Source organism: Anastrepha obliqua, chromosome 3 (assembly GCF_027943255.1).
Source record: "Anastrepha obliqua isolate idAnaObli1 chromosome 3, idAnaObli1_1.0, whole genome shotgun sequence".
NCBI classification, from domain to species: Eukaryota; Metazoa; Arthropoda; class Insecta; order Diptera; family Tephritidae; genus Anastrepha; species Anastrepha obliqua.
Window position 1 is genome coordinate 129,256,520 of NC_072894.1, and position 23,921 is coordinate 129,280,440.

At 37.6% G+C, this 23,921-nt stretch overlaps 3 protein-coding genes across 13 annotated transcripts; all 3 read right to left on the minus strand.

The window, feature by feature from the left end:
- Positions 1–253: 253 nt before the first annotated feature.
- On the minus strand, positions 254–18,730 carry LOC129241102 (zinc finger protein 431). 8 transcript variants are annotated; one of them, XM_054877268.1, is made up of 5 exons: positions 18,359–18,730; positions 18,142–18,245; positions 2,238–3,726; positions 1,750–2,142; positions 254–1,469 (listed from the first exon to the last, which is right to left on the minus strand). In XM_054877268.1, the coding sequence occupies exons 3-5, from the start codon at positions 3,174–3,176 to the stop codon at positions 876–878; spliced, it is 1,926 nt and encodes a 641-aa protein (XP_054733243.1). In that variant the 5' UTR covers positions 3,177–3,726; positions 18,142–18,245; positions 18,359–18,730; the 3' UTR covers positions 254–875. The 8 variants fall into 8 exon arrangements, with proteins under 8 accessions (XP_054733243.1, XP_054733241.1, XP_054733249.1 ...); XM_054877266.1 differs by having other exon boundaries at positions 18,350–18,730; XM_054877274.1 differs by lacking the exon at positions 18,142–18,245 and having other exon boundaries at positions 18,417–18,730.
- Positions 18,731–19,145: 415 nt separating this feature from the next.
- Positions 19,146–22,050, minus strand: LOC129241717 (zinc finger protein 26-like). 4 transcript variants are annotated; one of them, XM_054878197.1, is made up of 2 exons: positions 21,888–22,050; positions 19,146–21,810 (listed from the first exon to the last, which is right to left on the minus strand). In XM_054878197.1, exon 2 carries the CDS (start codon positions 21,757–21,759, stop codon positions 20,296–20,298), a length of 1,464 nt encoding a protein of 487 aa, XP_054734172.1. In that variant the 5' UTR covers positions 21,760–21,810; positions 21,888–22,050; the 3' UTR covers positions 19,146–20,295. The 4 variants fall into 4 exon arrangements, with proteins under 4 accessions (XP_054734172.1, XP_054734170.1, XP_054734173.1 ...); XM_054878195.1 differs by having other exon boundaries at positions 19,146–21,823; XM_054878198.1 differs by having other exon boundaries at positions 21,884–22,050.
- Positions 22,051–22,140: 90 nt separating this feature from the next.
- LOC129241719 (DNA-directed RNA polymerases I, II, and III subunit RPABC3) lies at positions 22,141–22,878 on the minus strand. The gene is made up of 2 exons (XM_054878199.1): positions 22,789–22,878; positions 22,141–22,724 (listed from the first exon to the last, which is right to left on the minus strand). The coding sequence occupies exon 2, from the start codon at positions 22,714–22,716 to the stop codon at positions 22,264–22,266; it is 453 nt and encodes a 150-aa protein (XP_054734174.1). The 5' UTR covers positions 22,717–22,724; positions 22,789–22,878; the 3' UTR covers positions 22,141–22,263.
- Between the last annotated feature and the right edge of the window lie 1,043 nt (positions 22,879–23,921).

Sequence of the window (23,921 nt, forward strand, 5' to 3'; positions counted from 1 at the left end):
TGCCAACAGTGACGTCTTGTCCAAGATGTGAGGAGTCTTTGTATGTTAACAGCAGGTACTTTGTTTTACTCTCGTTCACCGCAAGACCCATTTCTAACCTAAAATAGTTACTCCTTTGTTGGCACGTTTTGGTTTTTGGCATATATATATAATGGCATCATAAACACTATACCTGTCTCTGTCTATTTATCTACGTTTCCTTTTTTAATTGAATTACAATTTATGCATTGTTTAAAATTTTATTACTTCATGGAACAAATGATATTTGGTAGTATGAAGAATATTGAAAATAATAAGTCTAAAACTACATATGGCAAGAGTTGGTAGCATTCGCAAATACAATAATTTGCTATTACATTGAAAATCTTGTGTATTTTAAAAACTACAGCATATGACTAGTTAAATAGCTAGAAAATAATATTATATTAAAATTAAGAACGAGGCAAAATCTGGAAACTTCAGTCAAACTAATGTTAACAAGAGAAAAACTAAAAAAGCTAGAGTTCAGATGCAAATACAAGGTGAATGTACTTATAGTGAAATAACTTAAAAAACTTAAATTACTGCTTAAGCTTTTGGCAAAAATATCTTTGGATTGCGCTTTTTGGTGTCTTTCATAAAAACTACAAACGAAAAATAGGAAAACTCAGCGGCTTTGAAAGGAAAATGGTCCTGTTACGAGCCAAAAAACTAAATTTTAAATTCATATGTTAAACTAAAATCTATGTCGTTCAATTCGTGGCAATGGCCTGCGTCGAAACGTCTAAACTTGCAATGCAATGGCAGGCAGCTCCATCGTCTTTATGGCACATTCAAAAAAGTGTTTGCAAGAAAGTCATTTTAGAAGCTACCCTTAAATTCTCTATGTAGCACCATTATTTGTGCTTCATGTACATGGTAACAATTTTGTCCAGTATACTCTCCACGGATTGCTGCTCTTGACGAAATGTTTCCATCGCCTTTGTAGGCACAATCCAATTGAGAAACTCTTCAACATTCTTGCGCATGCGTTCGATTGCCGACAGCGTCTGATCCTCGCAAGCCTTTCGATTGGCCAACTTGAGTGATGCCACCACAACATTGTCGATCAGACGCTTCTCATAGCCTAATTGCTGCAATTTCTGCGGCGATGAAATCTTCTTCAACAGCAACGCCATGAGGAAACGTAAATGCGAGAGTGTTTGTAGGTCATTATTTTTGGCATTCTGTTGCTCCACATCAATGTTGCAGCTACCACATTGTTGCATATGCGCCTGAAGTTCCGCTTTGACCTTAAAGAACTGTTGACAACCCTCGCACATATATGGATTGGTTTGCTTATGAATTTTCTTCATGTGCGTCTTGAAGTGTGCCAGCTGTGAGAAAGCGACCACGTCCTTGCACAGCAAGCACTGGAACGGTTTCTCACCTGTGTGCTTGCGTATGTGCAGCTTCAGTACGCTTGAGTAAGCGTAAGTTTGCCAACAAATCTGGAAAAGAGCATATATGAGATTAAGTGTGATAGATAAGCGAAAATCAGGCTGTAATTGGTGCTCTTGTATGTATGTAAATATTTTGTTGTTGTAGCAGCATAAACATTCCCCATACATATATGGGCAATGCTGCTGATGTGACAGTCCTTGGCCGGATATAAATCCGGGTCGTTCCGGTAACGTAGAACCGACTGTCATGGGAACGAAATATTTTGTTCGCGTTCGCTGCTTAAGTCTTTTTATTTATTTTATTTTATATTATTAGCATTCCACTCACCCGGCACTGGTACGGCCGCTCGCCAGTATGCATGCGCATGTGCACATTGTACTGGGATTTCTGCATAAAGTACGCCTTGCACACTTCGCAGACATGTGTCTTGACATTCGTGTGCAACTTCATGTGCTTGGCCAGGGCTTCATCCTCGATGGTCTTCTTGCAGATCTCGCAATCGAACTGGCCCAACTTGTAGTGCAGTTTGTTGATGTGCGCTCTGAGTACTGGCTCATTGGGGAAGTGTTCCTTGCATATCTCGCAATAGTGATCAGGCCCGTTTTCATGGCGCTCCATGTGCGCGCGCAAATTAGAAGGCGTGGAGAAAGCAGTGGAGCATTTCTCGCAGATATACTGCTTGGCGCTAGCTTTGTGATGGCTAATGATGTGTTGTTGTAACTGCAGAAAGAGAATTGAGAAAGAGAGAGAGAGCGTGAGAAGAAATTGATATTTTATCAGGCGCACAAATATTACACAGACTTTTTGATACATACATGACCGCCACGAGCGAAGCGCTTCTCACATTGTGTGCACGCGTATGGCTTCTCGCCGGAGTGCAGTCGCATATGCAGCCGCAAGCGGCCCTTCAACGCGAACATTTTCGGGCATTGCGGACACGAGAACTGCCGATGACTCTCGTGTGCGGAAGTGATGTGATTCCTGAGATTGACCGCCTGCCTGTAGCACTTGCCGCATTGCTCGCATTTGTATGGACGTTCGTCCGAATGGATGAGCATGTGACGCCTCAAATCGTTTTTGCCGCGAAATTGCTTGGAGCAAACATGGCAAATGTATAATTGACGTGTGCGTTTATTGGCTAAGGTGGCTGGCAATGGTGTGGCCACGGAAGCTAAGTCTCCGGTTGAGAGCGCGGAATCGCATGCTGAATGCGTTATATCCGATAAATCGGCGGCTGATTGTGTGGCATCGGTTTCAGAGTATGCAGAATCGGCGATCGAAATGGACTTCTCTGAAGACGCCGCAGCCGGGGTTACAGGTTTTTCTATATCCTCTGTTGAATTGACAATTGCGACTGTTATGCTAGCTGCTGAATCGACAGCATGCGCTAAATCGGCGCCCTCCTGGTGCGCCTGCACATCCAAGCCCGCCAGTTGTTTGGCTGATATGACTGAATTACTTCCGGGTGCCGCTGCATTGTTTTCGCTTGTCACTGAATGACCGATTTTCTGCTTCTTCCGCTTTGGAGACTTTGCACATGCCACTTGTTTGCTTCTGCACGCCCTCTTTGTTACTTTTACATCACTAACACGACGCCGCAGCAGCTTCTTCGTGGTAGCGGCCGATGACTGTTGTGTCTCACCACCGTCGCAGAGCTCTGCGCACGCGGCAGGCGGCGAGGACAGCGAAATGCCGCTGTCGGTGTGCACAGACCCGACATCTTCTTTGGAGACAGAGCGACGACTGTGCATCATATTTGTTGTTGGGAAAATGTGAATTTTAGTAAAAGTGATTTGATTTCGATTTACAATTCGCTGGCAAGTAGAAGCACCAACTCCAACACCATAAGTATAAGCTTAATTATTCTCAATGCCCGAATTTTCATACACTAATGATATTTTTTAGAAAAATAGTTAATGGTTTAATAATATGGTACATTAGGTTAAACTTAGCGATATTCTTGCAAGCACCAGCGAAATTAAGTCTCTCCTGCGCCACTTCAGACTTTCGTTAGTTCAAAAGTTTTGACTTTTTACTTTTTTTATTATTTACTTCACTGCAATCAAATACTTATTTCAAAACCAACACCAAAATATATTCAGGTATATGCCTGCATGCGATTAAATTTGTATATTTGTTTTGTTGTAGGCAACAATCGACTTGCTGATTTATTTGCTGTACATTTCTGTTACTGTTTTTGTTTTTTATTGCTTTATGAAGAGGGTGTTTGGTGATTAGTGTTAATTTTTTATTTTCTATTTAAATTTTTTATATTTCGCTTTACATAAGATCGTTTTGGAAATGCTGTAAAAAGAGAACAAAAGAGTGAGAGAGAGAAAGAGAAAGAGAGAGATATTGTAATTTAAGCTTTAAAATGCGTACATACAAACATTGATATGAATAAATAGGCAGCTGTGCATGACATGCGGCCGACGGCAGGCAGAAGGCAGCAGACGAAAAACCGACAGTGGCGAACTACCGCTTCGCATTGATATTGAAATCAGAACAAAGCCTCAATTTTTTGCTGGGCGCCTTTTGCCCGTTGCCCGTTGGCTGTGCCGCTGAATTAATTTGTACACATTACAATTTGTAGTAGCGCACAGCCAAACCTCCCTCGACTGCAACAACACAAAGCCTGACCACAGCACACCAGACATGCCCGATAATGATGAGCGAATACTCAACTGAATGATGAACTGAACTCAACTGAACTGAAAACACCTGAATTGTTGAATTATACAATAAATATTTCAATGCGCTGTTAGGTGAGGCGGCAGAGTTGGCAGCCAACAGCAGCGACAGCAGCGCCCACAGTTGGATTGATATGAATTGAAAAGCGAGAGTGCGACATGGAGGGGCGGGCGCGCAGTTGGAACAACAGCAACGAAAAAAAGTTACAAAAAACAACAATACATTTATAAAACCTAAACAAAAAAGCAGCTGTGTCAACAGTTGAATTGAATTTTTCGTTGTGCTGACGTTGAACTTTAAAAATTCTATGCTTTGTAATACTCAACTAAAATTAAACTACATAAAGTGAAAAAAAAATTCTAAAAACATGGAAACAGTAACACAGCAAGCGGCGAAACGAATGCGATAACTCATTGCAAACCCAGTAAACACCACACACATACACGCACACAGATGTCGTTAATAAGCAAATGACCAGTGAGTTTGTGTGCATTGAAGTTCGTTTTCAAAGTCTTTTGTTTGCAATGCGCAAATGAGCACAGATACGTTTGATAATAAAAAACGAAGAGAAAGAATAAGACAAATACTCTTACAAGCAGTGTATAAAACAATTAAATAAATACGATAACATAGGACAACAAAATATAACAATTGAAACAAATATTTGCCCACAGCGCTGACTGTCTGTTGAAATAAAGACACATTTCTACGGCGGTGCGTTTGTAAGAGACACAGCTGATAAGCGAGAGGTTAAGCAAACGCCGACCGACTGATAAGGCTGAGCGCTCATAGGTGTATGTTCAGCTATAAAGACCCAATGCAGACGATATCAAAATGCGAGCGCGTCTATGTGTGTGTTTATATGTATAGGACAAACACAAACTGTGCAACAGCCGCATTGAAGTGCTTTTGAGTTAGTATTGGCCGTGTATGTGTGTGCGAGTGCGCGATAAGATAAGGCAAAACACAAGTCAAACATAGTTGAGACACAGCAATTTAAGTGGTATAAGTTTGATTTTATGGTCGCTATAAGCAGAAAAATGTGTTGAAGGTGGTAAAGCACCCGCTCCAAATGCCTCAAATGACTCAAAAGTTTTCATTAAGTGAGTAAACAAAGTCAATTCTAAAAACAGTACATTTTATAGAGAAAAAAAAATTTCACATACATACACACATACATATATACATATTTATACAAATAAGTGTATATACTGAAGTAAATTCAATTGCGAAATTCTAACCTCCGCCACTGTTGGAAGTTACGGCTCGGCTGGCTTTAGAAGCTCCCCTGACCTCTCGCGATTAGCTATTGACTGGGGTGAAGAGACCCAGATAGCGAATACCCATTTTGCTAGGCTGTCGATCTGTTTTGGTTCAGGTATAGATAAGATTGAAATGTATTCAGAAGTGACCGAAAAGAACCAAAGACTTTGATTTTCTGTTGGTCATAAAAATGCAAGTTAATCTTTTTGTAGAATGTTACAATATTACAGATTCTTTCGACCCCCAAATAGAGAGACAAGAGATAATACACATCTCTATCGGCAATCAGGAAATACTTAGACTACTAGACCTGACCTAAATATTAGTAAGGTCAACGTTTTAGGTGAGTCTTACATATGAAGGTCTCAGGGCACAGAGATATTGAGGTAAACCGCAGAGCTGATGAACTTGTAAGACAAGGCAGCACAAAATTATTCAGGATGAGTCCATATCCTATCGATTGATAGAGTTCTCGTTCACCCTAACCGTTCTTACTTTTAATTAGCGCAGTAGCCCCCCTATCGATTTTTGCCGTTTTTGGGTGGTTTCGGTTAAACCAGGCTAGTCGCTTACTTTTCGTGCCAATGCGGATCGCCCAGAGAGAATGGCGGCTTCTTTAATAGCTTTTCTAGCTCAGAGGGAGCCTTCTTTTTGCTCTGCTATCACTAGAGCAGCAGCTACAAATGGATGGTGTGAGTCGATTTTTTTCTCGAGGATTCCCACGCCCATGGAATATTAATAATTTAGGCAGATTTCAGATTGCCCTTTCTTGTGGAATGGATACATCACACTTAAATTCCAGCAGGCAAGCATACATTCGATCGACAATATCCTATGTAACTGTAAAATGATTACTCCTCACTGAACATCTCTTCCAGCAGTCAGTTAGCTTCCTCTGCTTTGCTGTTCTTTTGCAAGGCTGTGATTAAATTCGGGCAACGGAAGATCAATTACGTCGAAATCGATTTTAGCATAGCATCTTCTTCAGTTCATCCCCCTCCCCCCATAATATAAGCACCCTGAAGGGCTTAGGAACCACGCCAGCGGATTTATTTGTACAGAATTTTTGGGCGTTTTTCCTGTAAAGCTCTTCGCACTCACACATTTCCGTCTCTCTTTATCTGCTTCGAATAATATGGCTGTCTTCTTTTCTCAACGCCCGTTAGCGATCACATAAGGCTCGTGTTGCGCCGAGCAGCGTCTTTGTGCATCTCTTGCTGAGGCCTGGCACCGCAGACAAGTGTTGCGTACCCCGATGAAGTCAATTACGCTCATAACCGCTCAGAGCCGCGTTGATATCGCCAAATATGATTTCCAAGCTGAATCCGACCCAGTCAAACGCATCATTACTGGAGACGAGGCGTGGGTTTATCAGTATAACACGCAATCCAGACATCAGGCGAGTGAGTGAGAACTCCGAATGAACAAAGATCATAAAAACTACGTCAAAAAAGAAAGCAATGCTCACGGTTTTCATTGGTCGTTATGAGACGTTTACGTAAGCATTCGCCAAAAAAGAAAGGATTCGTGAAAAATCAACGTCGCACAGTGCCATCAATGTCATTTTTAACCAAAAACGAAACGAATGTTCTTCAACAGCCATCGAATTCAACAGATATGGACCCCAATTGTTTTTTTTCTATTTGATCGTTTAAAAAACTATTACATGGAGCGCCGAAAAGAAGTAATGGAAAAATCAAAGACCGCTCTGATGGCTATACCGGAAATATATATAAAGATATATATAGGATTGGCACTTAAACCCTTTTTTACAGATAATTTTAATGAAGAGCTTTTTCCTGGCAACCAATTGAGCTACTGCACGACGGCCGCCGAAACTAGAATTCCAAAAAAATTTTGAGAGCTGAATCAAACGCTGACATAAGTGCGTTGCAGTTGATGGATAGTACTTTGAAGGCGATAATATTTCATTTTCGACACATGTATTTTGAATTTTCTGAATATATTCCGGAATCTTTTTGTTCAAATTGGTATTTCTCTCTCATTAAAAATTCGGCTTCAAATGATGCCGAGTTTTGCAGCCACATCTATCAGTCAAAAGGTACCTGGGAACCAGAATTCAGTTCCGCATTTTTTTCTCTTAGAAATGTTATTAATAAATTCCAAAGATCTGCTTTACCGCCTTTTTTCACTTTACACTTCTTAGCCAATTTTAAACTCAGCTATTTAAAACAGCTGAAATTTTGATGAAAACCACCAAAACTAAAATTAGCTGGGTTCTTTACTTTAGTCTTTGGTAGCGACACCTATTGAGTTTAATTATTGGCGCATTTGTAGCTGTAAAAACATCGAAGACCCCAAAAACCATTTTCAACTACCAAAAACGGCTGGCATCCAACAATAAAAATCCAATTTAATATTATCGAGCGCTTCGTGACAAATAAGTCGCACTTGACATTGTTAAAAACAAAATAAAACAATGACTTTTCCCCAACTCATTTAAAACTATTTGATTTGTTGTTGCGTATCGTATGCAGCCGCTGAATGCACTTCCAGCTGTAATTTCTAATTGCATTTAATTTTTAATTACCTGTTTGGCAATTACACGAGCAATTAATCAACCGAAAATAGCAACAGAAATCGAAACCGGAACGAAAAAATAATCGTTCAAATACGTAAGTATGTAAAGTGAACCGCACACGCTTTTTGGGCGACTGTTCGAGCAACAATTCCGCTGCGAAATATTGGATGACCGAGAATACAAGCTTCCGAAAAAAAAACGAAATCGTACAGCAATCAGTCACACCATTTGTCAACTGGTGTCAAAATTGAGCAAACACCTCAAAATATGGCGAGTGGCAGCATCGAGACGACCGTGGCAAACGGAGCGGCCAAGTGTTGCAATGTGCGCCAATTTCGGAGAGCTTCGTCGAATAGCAGACGCGGCGGTCAAGCAACTGCAACTGATTTAGTCGAAATCACAAAAACAATAAACGAGCTACTCAAAAATATTGTAGCAAACGTCATAAAGACTGCTCACATGAATTAGAATGAATTGCAAAAGCGAAATACGCAAATATCGACAGAAAAGAGTTTCGGGTGACGGGGTGAAAAATTTGAATTTCAAAGCGCCCCAATAAAAGCGCAAATTAATTTGAAATACACACGCGCGCGCAAGCATACAAAAAATAAATTACAAAATTTTATTTAAAACCGTTCGTATGCGGCGACAAAAACAAAACTTCAAATCAGCGAACCACTCGACAACTCTCCAACTGAAACGGAATGAATGGAAAACAGATTTTTTCAAGAATACAACACTACCCCGACAACTCGTCGGGCCTCGAGACGTTGAGGAAAATTTAACAGCAATAGCAACAACAACAAGCAGCTAGAATAATTCATATCATAGAACGTTAAAAAAGGAGAGCACAAATACCGTCACAGCGATCACCGTAACTGACGATCACCAATACCAGCAAAGCTGCTACAACAACACCAGCAACAAGAACCATCCATCGTTGGTTGTTGACTGTTGGTGACAGCTGGGAATTGAAAAACAAAAATACGAAGTCAACAATATCACCACGTCTCGAGTGTATTTGTGTGTGTGTGTGTGTGAGTGCGCTGGGTATCTGGTAGAAAAGCGTTGCGGGGCAGCAAAATTGCTTAGCTGATAAAACCAATTTCAATGCGAAAAACAAAGAATAGCGTTATGTAAAAACGAAAATGAAATAATGGAAAACATGTGAATACCAGAGAAATGTAATTCACCACACACACACAAACAAGCATGCGCACACATACATGCACATTTGTTTGTTCTATGTGTTTGTTTAAATAAATGCATAGCTGTGTGTGCGCGAGTGCAATAAAGCACATACATACACATGTACATGTGGCCAACAGATGTTGCCTCGATGTCGTCTGCTCGGGCAATGTCACTGTCGATTAGCCCCGCTGGGGTATGTACATATTTACATACATACAAAGCACACCGTGTGCATATAATGGACAAAATAGAAGACGAGCTAAAAATGGCCACAGCAGAAGATCCCTTTTAATACAAGCAGACTCGAAGTTTTAGAACCCAGTAGAACTAAAGGAGGACTTCAGTGAAAAATAATACCATTTTATTTTAACTCTTCTTGAGTGGCGTGATATGCTGCAAATAGGAAAAGCCCCTGATCGCCATTGGCTTGGGAGTGGCCAGGACAGCTCCCAATTTCCGGACTTCGCCAAAGTATCCTCTGGGTAGCTTCCGAACATCCATTCGAGATCGAGCTAATGTGAGAAGGCGAAGCAACCCAGGATATCTGGTTGTGCGCCGAGCTTGGGACCCGCTACGTAAACCTTGCATTGTTTCCTGATTAGCTGAGGTTGAAAACTTTAGTACTAAGGCGCGAATATGCAGTTTGTTATGCTTAGAGTACCACTTCTCATGCTAGTCCCGCAGATTACCAGGCTGATTACTTACTGATTTGTAAGAGCACACAATAACTTTCAGCGGATTCATAAGCCTAATGAGAATTGTAGGGTACAGAACAAACGGGTGAAAACGATAAAATTAATATGAAATTTCATTTTTGAGTTAGACTCTCTGACTTGTGGGTGCTACGGTTTGAATAGAACACATGAAATTAGTAAACTTACATAAAAATATGGCAAACATCGACACACTGTATCAATCTCATCGACACACTGTATCAATCTCATCGACACACTGTATCAATCTCTTCAATCCCATAGCAATTGTGGGTGAGGGTGTTGAAATTAAACAATAATTATGAAAGTTCGACAGCAACAAATCAACTGCGACCACTCCAGAAAAGCAAAGCATAAGGCAGTTAAGGGACGCGCTGCAGCAACGCTTCATGGGCTTAACAACCAGAATAGCATGAAGTGGCATCAACAAAGCCAGTTGCGCGACGTTATAAATAATGAAAATTTTCATTTGTCTAGATATATGTATGTATGTATATTGACCTCTACATTTAGCTATTCAGCGAAGCGTCAACCTCTTAATTCCGTAGCGCGTTTTGCGCATCGAGTCTAGTTTTTAGAAGCAATCGCAGTGGTCGAAGTACAGGGTGCACGAAATGTTTCTGCATGCATTTCGAGTATTCGTAAACCTAATTGGAGAAATTCACCAATAATATGATAACACTGTACAACATTTTTGAAGTCATCGAATGTGCACTCCGTTTTGACTTCAGTTTCTGAGAGTACTTGTCACAACTAACAAAATTGCACTTGGGTTTTTTTGTATTAGCTCGGATTCCAATTTTATAGTGTTTTGAATATATTTTATCTAAAACTTTATTTTGAGCACTTTCTTCAATGAAAATGTAATTTTTCTCACTTCTTTTCGTACGTGATGAACACTGTACGTACTGTACTTTATGTAGCAACTACTTATAATAACGAACTCAACTGCTTGGTAACAAAAGCACGGGAAACATTAATGACAAAAGGTTTGTTCAATTTTAAAGCATTAGATACAGCTTCAGCAAACAACTTGTTCGACACTTTGCCTCCTCAAAGAGAAAACATTGTGATGGTGTCAATTTTTGATTTTCCAAAAATAGTTTGAATCAAATCCTTCTTATCTAAAAATGATGTGTACGAAGTTTTAAGCAAATTTGTGTGTGTGTGTTTGTGTGTGACACTTTTTACTAAACCAAATATTTAGAAAACGATTTCAATGAAATTTTGTCAGAGTTATTGCCCTCAAAAAAATCTAGAAACGAAAACAGGAATTTTAAGAAATACTAAATCAACAAATTGTGAGCAGATTTTTGTCTCAAAAATAATTTTTGTCTTAAAAATAAGTTTTCTATAAATTCTTTATTTATTCTAAAAGAAATTTTAATTAGTAAGTCAAAAAATTAAATTCCTTGAATAGAAACGAATCGATTGACTTATATAAAGTGTATATTTTACCAAGAACTGATAGAGTAAACTACAATTTTTTATTATTTTTGACATTTAAAATTTGATTCTCAAATAATTATGCACTAGTATTTCTTTTATTTTTTACGCACATTTATGCTGAAGACAAGAAAATAACTTCCAATCATTTTACGATATATAGATGTGAGAAGAATTACGTTTTCTTTAAAAGAAAGACTGCTCAAAATCAAGTTTCAGAGGAAATATTCATGACGCAATAAAATTAGAATCCGAGCTAATCTAGAAAAACCCAAATGAGATTTTGCTAGTTTCGATAAGTACTTTCAGAAACTGAAGTCAAAATGGAGTGCACATTTTATGTGTTGCACTGTGTAATTAGAAGCGTTAGCGTTACTGTTTTAACTGTTCCTTTGTTTATTTAAAAATTGCACCGAAACTCGAAAGTACTAAATTGATTTTCGAATTTTCCGACACATTTTTGCCTAGTTACTTTTGGGTTAATTATATTATATATATAATTGGCGCGTACACCTTTGTTGGGTGCTTGGCCGAGCTCCTCCTTCTATTTGCGGAGTGTGTCTCGATGTTGTTCCACAAATGGAGGGACCTACAGTTTCAAGCCGACTCCGAACGACAGATATTTTTATGAGGAGCTTTTTCATGGCAGAAATACACTCGGAGGTTTGCCATTGACTGCCGAGAGGCGACCGCTATTAGAAAAATATTTTTCTTCATTTTGGTGTTTCGCCGAAATTCGAACCTACGATCTCTCTGAATTCCGAATGCTAGTGGGTGGGTGGGTACCCATTGGGCTACGACGGCCGCTTGGGTTAATTGCTCATTGCAAATTTTCAGAAAAAGTGTACTACTTTAAGGCAAATTGAGGTCTGACGAACTCAACTTCAACCTCTCCACAACAATGGGGTTTAGAAATCCCTTTTAACTGAAAAAAATATCCGAGACCACCTAAGCCTAGAAGGATGATAAAAATAATTTACTCAGGATGACGGAAATCGGCCCAAACCAACGAACGAGGATAATTTTCAAGTTTTTCACAGGTTAACCCTCCGCTGGACACCTTTTTTTAAACCTTAGGTTGTCCACTCGGTTCTGTCCTTTTTTTTGTCCTGCTCGAGGATCCTTTTTAATAGGTTATGTCCATAAATCGATAGAAAAATAAATTTTAGGAAGCTACCTGGATACTCAAGTCTATAGCTATAATAGAAATATGGTAAATTCATGTCCAAAGTCGAAAAAGGCTGACCCGAAAAGTCTTCTAGTAAGGATTCAACCGGCGATCCTTTTAACGTCCAAATCAAGAACTGCGAATATCATTGCCAGTGGAATTATGCGGCTGTTTTTATGCGGCTTTTTTTTATGCGGTTTTGAAATAGTGCGGTTTTTTTTTTTAATTACAAAATGCATGTCGACCTATCGGGAATTGTACATATAAACAAGATTCTACACCAGCTAAGCAAAAACTCATCACAGATTACATCAGAAATGCTAACCCAAAAGTATGGAACCGCCTGCATAACTATCTAGATCAGACGTGTACATTTCCTCAAGTGACGAAAGTGATTTTACGCCAAATCCGAAACGAATGCGCAACATGTGGGTATTGTCTGATTCTATTTCTGACGTAAATTTATTTTTCGATTCTGACATTTCTTAAATAAAGATATAATTTTCAAAAATACAATATTTTGTTTATGCGATTTTATTTAATTATTTCAGATACATGCGGTCTATGGAACGTATCTATAGTTATAATATGGGACTAGTGCCCTTTTTTTATGCGATTTTATTACATTATTTCAGATTTATGCGGTTCTTAGCACTTTTGAAACGTATCTATAGTTTTACTATAGAACTAGTAACTTTTTTTATGCTGTTTCTTGCGGAACGTACCTACCGCATAAAAACAGAATCTACTGTATATAGAAAAATGGACAGTGGATGGAAAAAACTACAGTCAACTAATACTTCTCAAGTAGTCTTACGAGGTTTATGGAAAAGAGGAACGCATACAAGAAATCAACCATTTATTTTACTTATAATCTTTCAGATAACCTTTCATGTGCTTTAAATAAAAATATAAGACTTAAAAGTGATTTAATTTTAAAATATATCTTTTTAATTTTTTCTTTTTTAATTTATGCGGAAACATTTCTTTCACCCTATTTAATTAAACTAAAAACGTAGCTTCATTAAATGAAACCATAGAGCAAAAATACATTTCTATATAGACGCATATATTCGACGAAAGTACGCTTCATTGGCTCCTCACCCATTGAAATTGCCACTTCGTTGTGGTAATTTACGGGAAATAAGCGAAAACGCCTATTGAAACTTCGCCCGGCCGCCAGCAAACGTAAACAGCTGCATTTATTGCGCTGCTCAATGGGAATTATATTATATATGGCTGCGCACACCTACACACACACACTAACGCGCACGCTCGCATTTAGAAACCAAAACAGAAGCGAAAATCATCAACGGCTGGACGCGAGGTTGTTGAAGTCTGCCCTCTTACATTGCAACGACGGCGGCGGCTATAAATGGCTCCGGAGGAAAATGCGCCGAAGGGGTAAAATGCAAGTAGTGTAATATGAAACATTTTTTATGGTGACTTATGCCACTGAACTTTGGGTTGTGGCCAGCCACTGTTTTGCAGTTGCTTTAGCTCGTTCTGTATTTTTAAAATCTGTTTACATAAATTTCCTTATGAGTATATTCTCTCATACATACATACATAAGTATTACACATGAATATTTTTTGCATGTGCACTTTGGGTAGAGTCCAATAAAATCGCCTTAATAATTCAACAAAAACGCTGCACTTTTTCAGAAGAGCTGAAACGATTATTGAAAAGTTTACCGATCTGGGCACAGACGGAGAACAGAAATCACAGCTCATAGTCAGATAAAATCCAATAAGAGGCTACCAATACTATAGGTGAAGCCAGATTTGATGGGAGTTAGCACTTTTCATGCGTTCTTGCAATTACTTTCCTGATTCAGTTCCTCTTGACGGCCAATCCTATTAAGCCATCGGGTTTTCTAAGCTTCTTAGACGATTTAGTGAAACGTTTATAGCAGCAGAATTTAAATTGCCCCACAGCATTGGTCTGCATATGGAGCGCATGACATACCTCCATATCTACACAAGAGTTGAATCCATTCTTCAATTAGGTTAAATAAGTGAACGTGCTTTTCTACAAATGCACAGCGCACGTTGAATATCAACAAATAAATGTTTATAAATAACAACAAAAAAATCTGCAAATCGAGCATGAAATAAAGCGCGAAGCTTCTTTGCTTTTCGGATGCATTGATGCTTGGTTTTCAACAGAATAAGCGAATAGTGGCACTATTTTCACTGGAATAACACAGATTTGCATTTGTGTGTGTATGTATGTGTGAGTGCTATTAAATCTTATTTCAAGCAAACTCAAGCAAAAAAATGTATATTTAAGGTACAAAAAAGAAAAAAAAAAGGGAGGAAAATATAAAATATGGCATCAGGAAAATTGTGAAAACTAGCGCAGCAAAATGGCAGTTCAAGCAGCTCGGCATAGAGAACGACGCGACGAACAATAGCACATCAACATTTTGACCAGTTTTGACTACTTTTTTTTCTTTTTTTTGAAAACTTCATAGTTTTTACTCAAAAGTCTAACAAAATCCTACATAAATCCAATTTTAAAATTGTATACAAAAATTAGAAAAATCCCACAAACTTTTCTTGTTCGCAGTTTTTAATTATAATTTCTAGAAAAATTTTGGTGTGCAGTTCTAAAGCTTTTAAATATTAGAAAAATAAAGTGCAAGTTTGAAGTTATAAAAAAATTTGTGGATTTTTTATAATTTTTTCACCGACGGTGTTGCGAATTTTCTCCATATAACAAATATGTATTTTTTACTTCTCTAAGGAAAAATTCTTTGGATTCTGACATTCTTGCAGCAAATGAGCGATATAATCTATTATTTCACACTCACACATGGCTAATTCTTATTGTGACAATATTAGATTCACGATATGAAGGTAAACATATGAATAATAATTAACAATATTTCAAAGTTACGACGATACGAAAAATACGACTGAAATGACAGTTATTGGTCGAATATAACTCCAGGTCGTTCCGGTAAGATAGGCCCGACAGACATGGGAACATTGTTATCTTCACCATTAAATCTGAACCCGAAAAACCCGGGAAAGTCTGTAAGTTCTGTCCAAGGTGCATCCGATGTCAAGATAAAGCTGCTAATCCCTTCTCACATGTCGGTGTACAGTTTCTTTGGAAGCAGAACGTTATTGTGGTTATCACAGTAGCACCATGGAAAGAACATCATCGGCAGTATAATTTTAGGGTATTGGTGTACGCGTGGCCACGTTCTAGCATAGCTAAACTTCGATCAACTGAGCGCCTCGTAAATTAAAAGCACAGGTTCTTTATCGGTTCGAGTGCGTCTCTTAGGATTTTGAAGTAGTTAACAGGTCACAGTTAGATTCTTGAGCTTATTCACTTCCACGTTAAGTTAAACAATTAAAATGCAGATAAGTTAGAGATCCGCGAATTAGACACCTAGTACTGAAAAAGTTGGCAAATTCAGAAAAAAGCTGCTGACTCTGCAGAAAAGGTCGAAGTGGGAGTACCTCTTCTAATCGCAAGAAGTTTATGCCGGGTCACACATTCTTTGAGCCACATAAATAATAATGGAGCGATTACTTACAACACTTCGGAGTAGGCGACATATAGAAACAAATTTTCTTCTACGTCTCGAAATGCGCAATGTACTCAAAATACCTTGCGTCAGCAAGACTTTTTTTTGTTCTAATGAAAAAGAATGTTAAAGGTGTACAAAATTATTTCTTTTCCTCAAACTTAAAAAACAAATTATTTATTGCGAATTATTCCGTTCTTGGTGATAAGAGAGAGTTTTTGTTCGCGGATTATTCCGTCGAAGGATGCAAAAGCGTTAATTAGTAACCACCCCCACTCATCTAACACCTCTCTCCCTCTGGACCCAACCCGTCGAAACTGCCAGTTTCTAGACGAAGACGACCGGTAATTTACACTACACTGACAGGGCGAAGATACTGCTACAACAACAACAACAACAACAACAACAACAACAACAACAACAACAACAACAACAACAACAACATTAGTAACCACCTTAACGGCGGGGAGAGCACCTGCAGCCGAAGGTGTTATCATTGCCAATGGACTTCCGCGACAATGGACTCAGTGCAATTTTTCTTTGTAGTCCTTATTTATGCCTATATTACTGAGAATTGCTAAGCGAGCATAATTTAGAAAATAAAAAGTAGATATTTGAAAAAAGTAAGCCCATCTTTACTACTAAAATTGAAAAAAATTTAAAAATATTTACTTGAAAACAAATTTAAAATACATAAATAATTTTTAGTAAAAAAAAATCAGAATGGGGTTGTAAAAATATAATCACCAGCGAAATGAATGGAACATGGGCGAGTATGTCATAAAACAAACCGTATACAAATTCAAATTTTCCAGCGCGTTACAAATTCATGAAATGCACGTCCAGTTAAGCGAAAAAAACGCATGTTAAATAAGCGAAAATAAAGCTGTGAAAAAATGGAACAAAAACATCAACTCTATGAACAATGAGAGTGGAACAAAATACAAACGAAATAAAATCAATGCAAATTGAGTTTGTTACAGAATAACAATTGAAGTCTTTCGTTCGTACGGTGAAGGGGTTGCAAGAAGAACTTTATTTTTCCTCAAATATGCACATACTTACTACATACATACAAATGTGCATATGTGCATACATACATACATTTGCATAAGGGAGAGAGGTTAAGCATATTCTGAAAATAAAGCGAACGGCGATGCCAGAAAAAAGGGTTCCAAATAAGAAATAGCTAAACAGTAATGCGAACACTTATGTATGTATATGTCCACATATGTATATGTATTTTCTGCTTGGAGAAACAAGGCACTAAACACACACATACATATATTACACCCATTATTGGCATATTCAATCAAATGTCAGCTTCATATTTCCTTTATGACGCTTGCATTCTGAACGAGTTCGTAGTTCTATTATTTGTGCCTGGATTCACCTCAATAAGTGAAAAGGCAGTGTAATTCACATTTAGCAACTGCAGTAAATTGCTGATAAGAAAAATATCCAATGCCGACACTTGTATTGAAAACAAAGAACTTTGTTGATTAGGAAAAATGTGTATGCCCCTCAAGACACGTCAACTTCAAGTAAAAAATGCACACATAGCCAGCGTCTGAGTGACCGAAGTCAGTAATAGAGCGAATAGCACATGAAACTAAGTAACGAAAATGCACCCTTATTTGGGGGTTGGTTCTGAATTATAAGAACTAAGGATTAAGGACAGAGTTTGTAACCCCATTGAAGTCTTTCGAATTGCTATAAAAGCTATAAAATCCAAGTTAACTAAGTTTTCAAACAAAATAAAAATAAATTCCGCATTAACCACAATTTGCTATCGATTTTCCACATTTTTGCCTATAAACGGAAGTAAAGAGAAGTGCACGTATTGAGGGGTACATTGAAGTGACGTTCTCGACCATAAATCAAAATAAATGTAAGGCTTTTAAGTTTTTGTAAAACAGAATGCCTGAAATGCTTATAAGATCAAGCATTACTCTTCACCGAAATAGGCAGGGATAGTATTTTAATTTCTTTGAAAGTTGCATAGAAAAAATTAGCATGAACCACCACCAAAAATTAATTATTCCATTGCAGTTTAAAAGTAATTTTTTGTACATACATATGAAAGTGCATAAGTAAACGTTATAATAGATATTCCAACACCCAGCTTGCGTCAAATCAGACGTAGCGTCTTTAACTTACCACTAGACAGCCAATAACGAGCCATTCTATTGCGACCACCCCGAAAAACGCCAGCCTCCCCCAGACGCACAGCAGCACCGAAATCAACGCCGCACCTCAACTTTCTCAATTCACAAATACAAATTGAAAAATATTTTATAAAAAGTGGCATTTATGCTTTCCGTCAAAAGACCCACACAATGGATTTTGCAAAAAATTATCCAATTACCAAGTATACCTAGGCTGAATCAAATGTTCACGCTGCCAGTTATATGCAGCGTCACGGTGACACTTACACCCATATGGAACAGTTCGTTCAGTTCACAGCTTGTAAACTTTACTTTTGAATATTTTACAAATTATTTAGTAAATTTCAATTTCGAACACTGCCTTTTTCACTACTTTTCTTCAATTAAAACTAATTAAACAATTTTCTGACTGCCCCCATTCATTTGACGTTGTCTTCTTCGTTCGGCCGACCGTTCTTAGTATTTGTGTGTGTGCGCCTATAATTTTGTTATTCTTTCGACTCGTTTTTTATTGTATTGCTTGCGTTGCGTTGAGTTGTTGCTATATTTCGTGGTTTATGAGTATTTGAAGAGACGCGTGCACTCTCTCAATTCTTAACTGCAAAAACAAAAACTACGCATGTGAGAAGAAATGTCAAAAACTAAAGACGAGTGTTGCCAAATACTTTTAAAAACAAAAGATTTCAATGCAGCAACAAACTTCCACCACATCGATGAAAATGTATCGATTTATCAACTCCAATATGTCGATTTAACCAGTACAGACACTTTGGGGCTGTTAAGTTAAGTTTAAACACCCAATTTCGCAGGTTTATACTCCGTTTAAAAAATGTTTCAAAGTTAATTGGCACTGAAATATCGGGCCCTTAGCATTACTCTCAATCATGAAATTTAAATTAAAGGTATAGAAAGCAGTTTAGAGTGTTAAATGAAAAGCCATTTTATTTAACTACCTACTCCCACTGAAATCAAAACGGAAATGCGTAGCAAAACTAGTTGATTTTATTTAATGTATATTTATTATCAAATTCCTTATCTCACATAAAACTAGCACTGACTTAAAACGCACTCTTAAACATAATGGGGTTTAAGCTTATTGGATATTTAGCATTTTCTTAATAGTTTTTTGTAACATCTTATAGGTACATTTGTATGTTAATTGCAGATAATCAATTTTGATTGCATTCTAATTTCAATAACAGGAAATTATATTTTAAAGTTTACAAATCTTAAAAAAAAATGTAATCGAACCGTGCTTCATCTTATTATTCCTAAATAGGTAAATAATCATAACGTATTTTATGGCAGGGCGTCCGCCGTAGCCGAATGAGTTGGTGGTGGGTGACTACTAGGCCGGGTCGATTTGTGGGGGAGGCAAAAAAATCGCCCATTGCTCTGTGAAAATCATATTCTAGGGATCAAAACAAGAAACTTTGCCGAAGGAACCATACGTCTAAAACGAATTCTGATGTCCCCCAATTTGGATCGAACTTTTTAGTTTCTTTTCTATAACTCACTTAAATTAATTTTTTCATTTACATATGTTCTGACTAAATAAATTTCTTAAGAGAAAAAATAGATATTATTATAAATAAATAAAAATAAAGAAAAAGCATAGCCATTTAGCTGATTTTTTCATGTAAAGGCCAAAAATGGTGATATTTTGAAATTGGGGGACATCAGAATTCGTTTTAGAGGTATGCTTCCTTCGACAAAGTTTCTTATTTTGATCCCTAGAATACGATTTTCACAGAGCAATGAGCGATTTTTAAATCGACCCGCCCTAGTGACTACCATTCTAAACGCGGAGAATGTTGGTTCAAATCTCCATAAAACAACAAATTGAAGAAAATGATTTTCTAATAGAGGTCGCCCCTCGGCAGGAAATGGCAAACCGCCGAGTGTATTTCTGCCACGAACAAGTCCCTCATAAAAAAATATCTGCCGTTCGGAATCGGCTTAAAACTGTGTCTTTCCCCATTTTTGGAACAAGATGCACGCCATAAATAGGAGGAGGAGCTCGGCCAAACACCAAAAAAGGGTATATATATACATATATATATATATATAATTCCTTTTTGCCTTGAAGTATTTTCCTGTGCTCTTTATCTACACCGGCTATCAACGATTGATATATTTACTTTTTTTACTTAATTTTTTGGTGGTTCAGCTTAGCCATATGCGTCAACAACCCCGAGGTAGAGTTGAACTTCTTTCCACACACCTCACATGCCAATTCTTGAATTGTATGCATTTCAAGCATATGAGTGATTCGTCGAGTATGCGTTCCAAATACCTTATCACAATAATTACAAGGATATCGCCTATCGTATGGTATCTCGTTAAGATGCTCTACTCGGATGTGCTTCGTAAGAAGACTCAAATCATACCCACTTGCATCTTTACACAGCTTGCACTTGAAAGGTTTGTACTTCTCGTGGCGCAGTAAATGCCATTGACTTCGCTTCGATCGAAAAGTTGCCGCGCACGTTTTACATTCTACTATATTATCCCTTATTTTAATGACTTTTTCCTCTAATTGGTTATACCAATCATGTTCATTTTCCAAGTGACGCATCCATACATTCATGCTGGATGCTTTCGCCCTACAAATCGGGCAGAAGAACCGAATGTGGCCACGTATTGGTTCTGTGCGTCGAAGTTTTTGCAAAGCAATTTTTTTATGATCCTTCTTTAAGTGTCGTAAAAATGAGCAACGAGATGGAAATCTTTCCTCGCACAATCGGCATCGTAAAAATTCCGGAATCGCCATGTGTCGAATGCGATGGTTCAATAAAACGCGAAATGGTGAATCTGAAACATATTTTTTTTCGCAAGTGTTACATTGATAGTGTAGTTGGCCTTGTCGGCTAATGACGGTATTTAAATTAAGTGTTGAAATGGAACGGAAGTTATGCACGATGTCTGTATGTGCATTCCATTTCTTAATATTTCCGCATGAGACTCCGCACTGCGGACATAAATAAATTAGAAAAGCTTCTAAATTGTGGCTGTACGCATTTGTGTGACGATTGCTATTATTGGATGATGTTGGTTGGTTAGAATCATCCGTATCAACTTCTAAGAGATCGAAAACCTTCTTCTCTTTCTCATCCTTATCGGATATTTCACCGTTATCATTACTGTTACTTTCGGCAATATTTTCACTGGAAAGCGTATGATCTTCATCGTCGTCATCATCTAATATGATAATTTCATTTGTTGTATTTTGTGTTACGAATTGCCTGTATTCTGTATTGACAATTGCAGTCGTTTCATTATCTAAAACTGCACGGTCAGCGAAATTAACTGCGTCATTCGGTTCATTCACTTTAAAAGATTCAAGTTGATTAGGTGAATCTTCTTGCAAGTTTTCTGGCAATTCTTCCAAATCTGTACACATTTTTCCAAATACCTCACACTCGAATCCATCATCGTCAGCCCCATTTTCGGAATCACTTAGAAGTTCTATAATGTCGTCTTGTTCATATGTGATTGGCTCAAGTTTTGGTGTTTCGAAGACTTCATCTGCTATAGCCATAAGCGCCCTTCCCACAGCGACTTTTTGTTCGTCATCGAACGCAACAACCTGCAAATCGCCACCGTCCATTGCACATATATTGCGGTCTCAGGTTTCAGTTCCGACGGGATTATTATAATGCTGTTTAGGATACCTTTTAAAATATGAGTATATGCATTTTATGTTGGAAAATATCTTATTACAACTTGCTTACATACTCTAATTATTTGAAATATGTATTCAGGATCCCACCGAAAAGTAATACATGTATATATATACAAAAAAATTAAACAATTTATCGACGCTCCGTTAATTCAATGTGAGTGATTTGACGTCAAACAGCTGGGTTTGACAGCAGATGGAAACGCTGCCATTCACAATAGTTTTCTCATAAATAATTCAAGATTTCGAGCTACAAATTGAATCATCTAAATTTGCGAACCAACAAATGTGTAAATGAATTTAGGTGGCTTATCGGCAAAATTTTTCAAACGGTTACTTTTATTTTGTACAATGCTATAATTTATTATTTAAAACTACACTACACATACACACAAGTAGAAACTTTTCGAGTGTTTCACACACAAACACCAATCAAAATGCCAACTTTTTCATCAGCAGATACATCTGTTGATCCACTTCGAAACCGTGCAAATTGTTTGCATCACCTTGCAAACGCATTAAAAGACCACCGAAGGAAACGTACGCTGATAATCTGGAGGATGCCTCGTTATGCGCTTCATCGCCCTCAATGCGATAAACTTTCCCAAACATGACATATTCGAAACTGTCTGCACGTGTACCCTCTTGCTCCAATGGATTGAATTCCCCGCTGTCGGGGCAACCGTCTTCACGTAAAGTCGTCGCCAGCACCAAACGAAATTTATCACCCAATTCCATTGGATACAACCAAGAATTAATGTCCAGTATTAAATCCATTTTGAATGATTCAGACTCGCAATGCAACCGCGAGACACGATCAAATTTCTTGCCTTCGGGGTCCATGTCTTTCACGTTGAAGATGTCTTCAAATAAAACTCCAGCCATTGTTGTTTCTGCAAAAGGTAAACATGCCGCATTAAGGGCGGAAAAGTAGACAATAATTATGTGATAAAATACCTTCTCGCCTGTATTTTCTGCCGAATATATATTTGTTTTGATAAAGCACGCTTTCTAATACAATGTATGAGGCCTGTTGTTTTACCAAGAACATAGATGACGTTTAGCGTTCATGCCGGCTGCTGGCGACAATTGACAGTACCAGAGATGCATTTTAGGTGCTGCCACTCAGTAAAAGAGGAATGCAGGCGCAACTATTTAATTATCTAATTTTTTAATCATTATATTAATATGATACTTAAAAAAAGCTTGCGTTAAATAAATTTTTAAAGAATTTTAATAGCAAATTACCCTACGTTGAGTATTACCCCAGCAGCCTCATCATTTTAAGGTCATCAAATTTTTATAACTTAACTACTGCTATATTTTATCTTTTTATTCTTTCTTTAATAACTTCTCAGACTTCAACTTCTTTATTATTAGCTACAATTTTAATTTTAATTTTAATTTTTTTGATAACTTTTTTATCTAGCAATCATTATAAAAATAGCCATGGTTGTATGTTTGACTTTCTTAAATAAAAAATAAAATAATATACTGACGAGGGAAATTTATATTAATATTTTCTAGCAAAGATATAAGTTAATATTTGAAAGGCTTTGATTTTTGATTTTATTGTAATACAGAAAATTTCCCTCTTGCTGCGTTTCTTAAACAAAAAAACAATCAAATTGATCGAAAACTCTGGTAATCAACTGGTGTGCTTCAGCACGAATCAGAGAATGTAAATTCATGAATTTTGTAAACACATCCCAAGTGACGTACTCCCATCAGCTGATTCTTTCAAATACGCTCAGAGCCGAATAACGGCCTGCTAAAGAGCACACCTCTAAAAATCTTTTCACCATTCATTTTTCGAATTTTTTTCACCGCGCATTTTACGTTATTGACAGTGTTACCAATGGAGCCAAATTTGCTAGAAACAAAATTTTAGGTGCTGCCAGAATAGGCTTCCTAATTCATACGCAGCTTCCTGAGATTAGTGCTTCCAAGTATGTTTTTAGTGGACAGTTGTCAAACTTTCTTATATGTATTTTCCAAAGGTGGTACTACTATCTCGGTATTGCTGATCTGTTTTTTCTCTTCTACTTTGGTGGATTTAATGTGAAAATGATTTGTTTTGGTTACATTCT

Bases quoted from the DNA above. Each gene is read 5' to 3' on its own strand.
- LOC129241102 (XM_054877274.1), bottom strand. From the start codon at position 3,176: ATGATGCACAGTCGTCGCTCTGTCTCCAAAGAAGATGTCGGGTCTGTG. The intron at 2,143-2,237 runs GTATGTATCAAA...CTCTTTCTGCAG, and splicing joins GCTTCGCTCGTGGCGGTCAT to TTACAACAACACATCATTAG. The intron at 1,470-1,749 runs GTGAGTGGAATG...GCTCTTTTCCAG, and splicing joins AGCGGCCGTACCAGTGCCGG to ATTTGTTGGCAAACTTACGC.
- LOC129241717 (XM_054878197.1), bottom strand. From the start codon at position 21,759: ATGGACGGTGGCGATTTGCAGGTTGTTGCGTTCGATGACGAACAAAAA.
- LOC129241719 (XM_054878199.1), bottom strand. From the start codon at position 22,716: ATGGCTGGAGTTTTATTTGAAGACATCTTCAACGTGAAAGACATGGAC.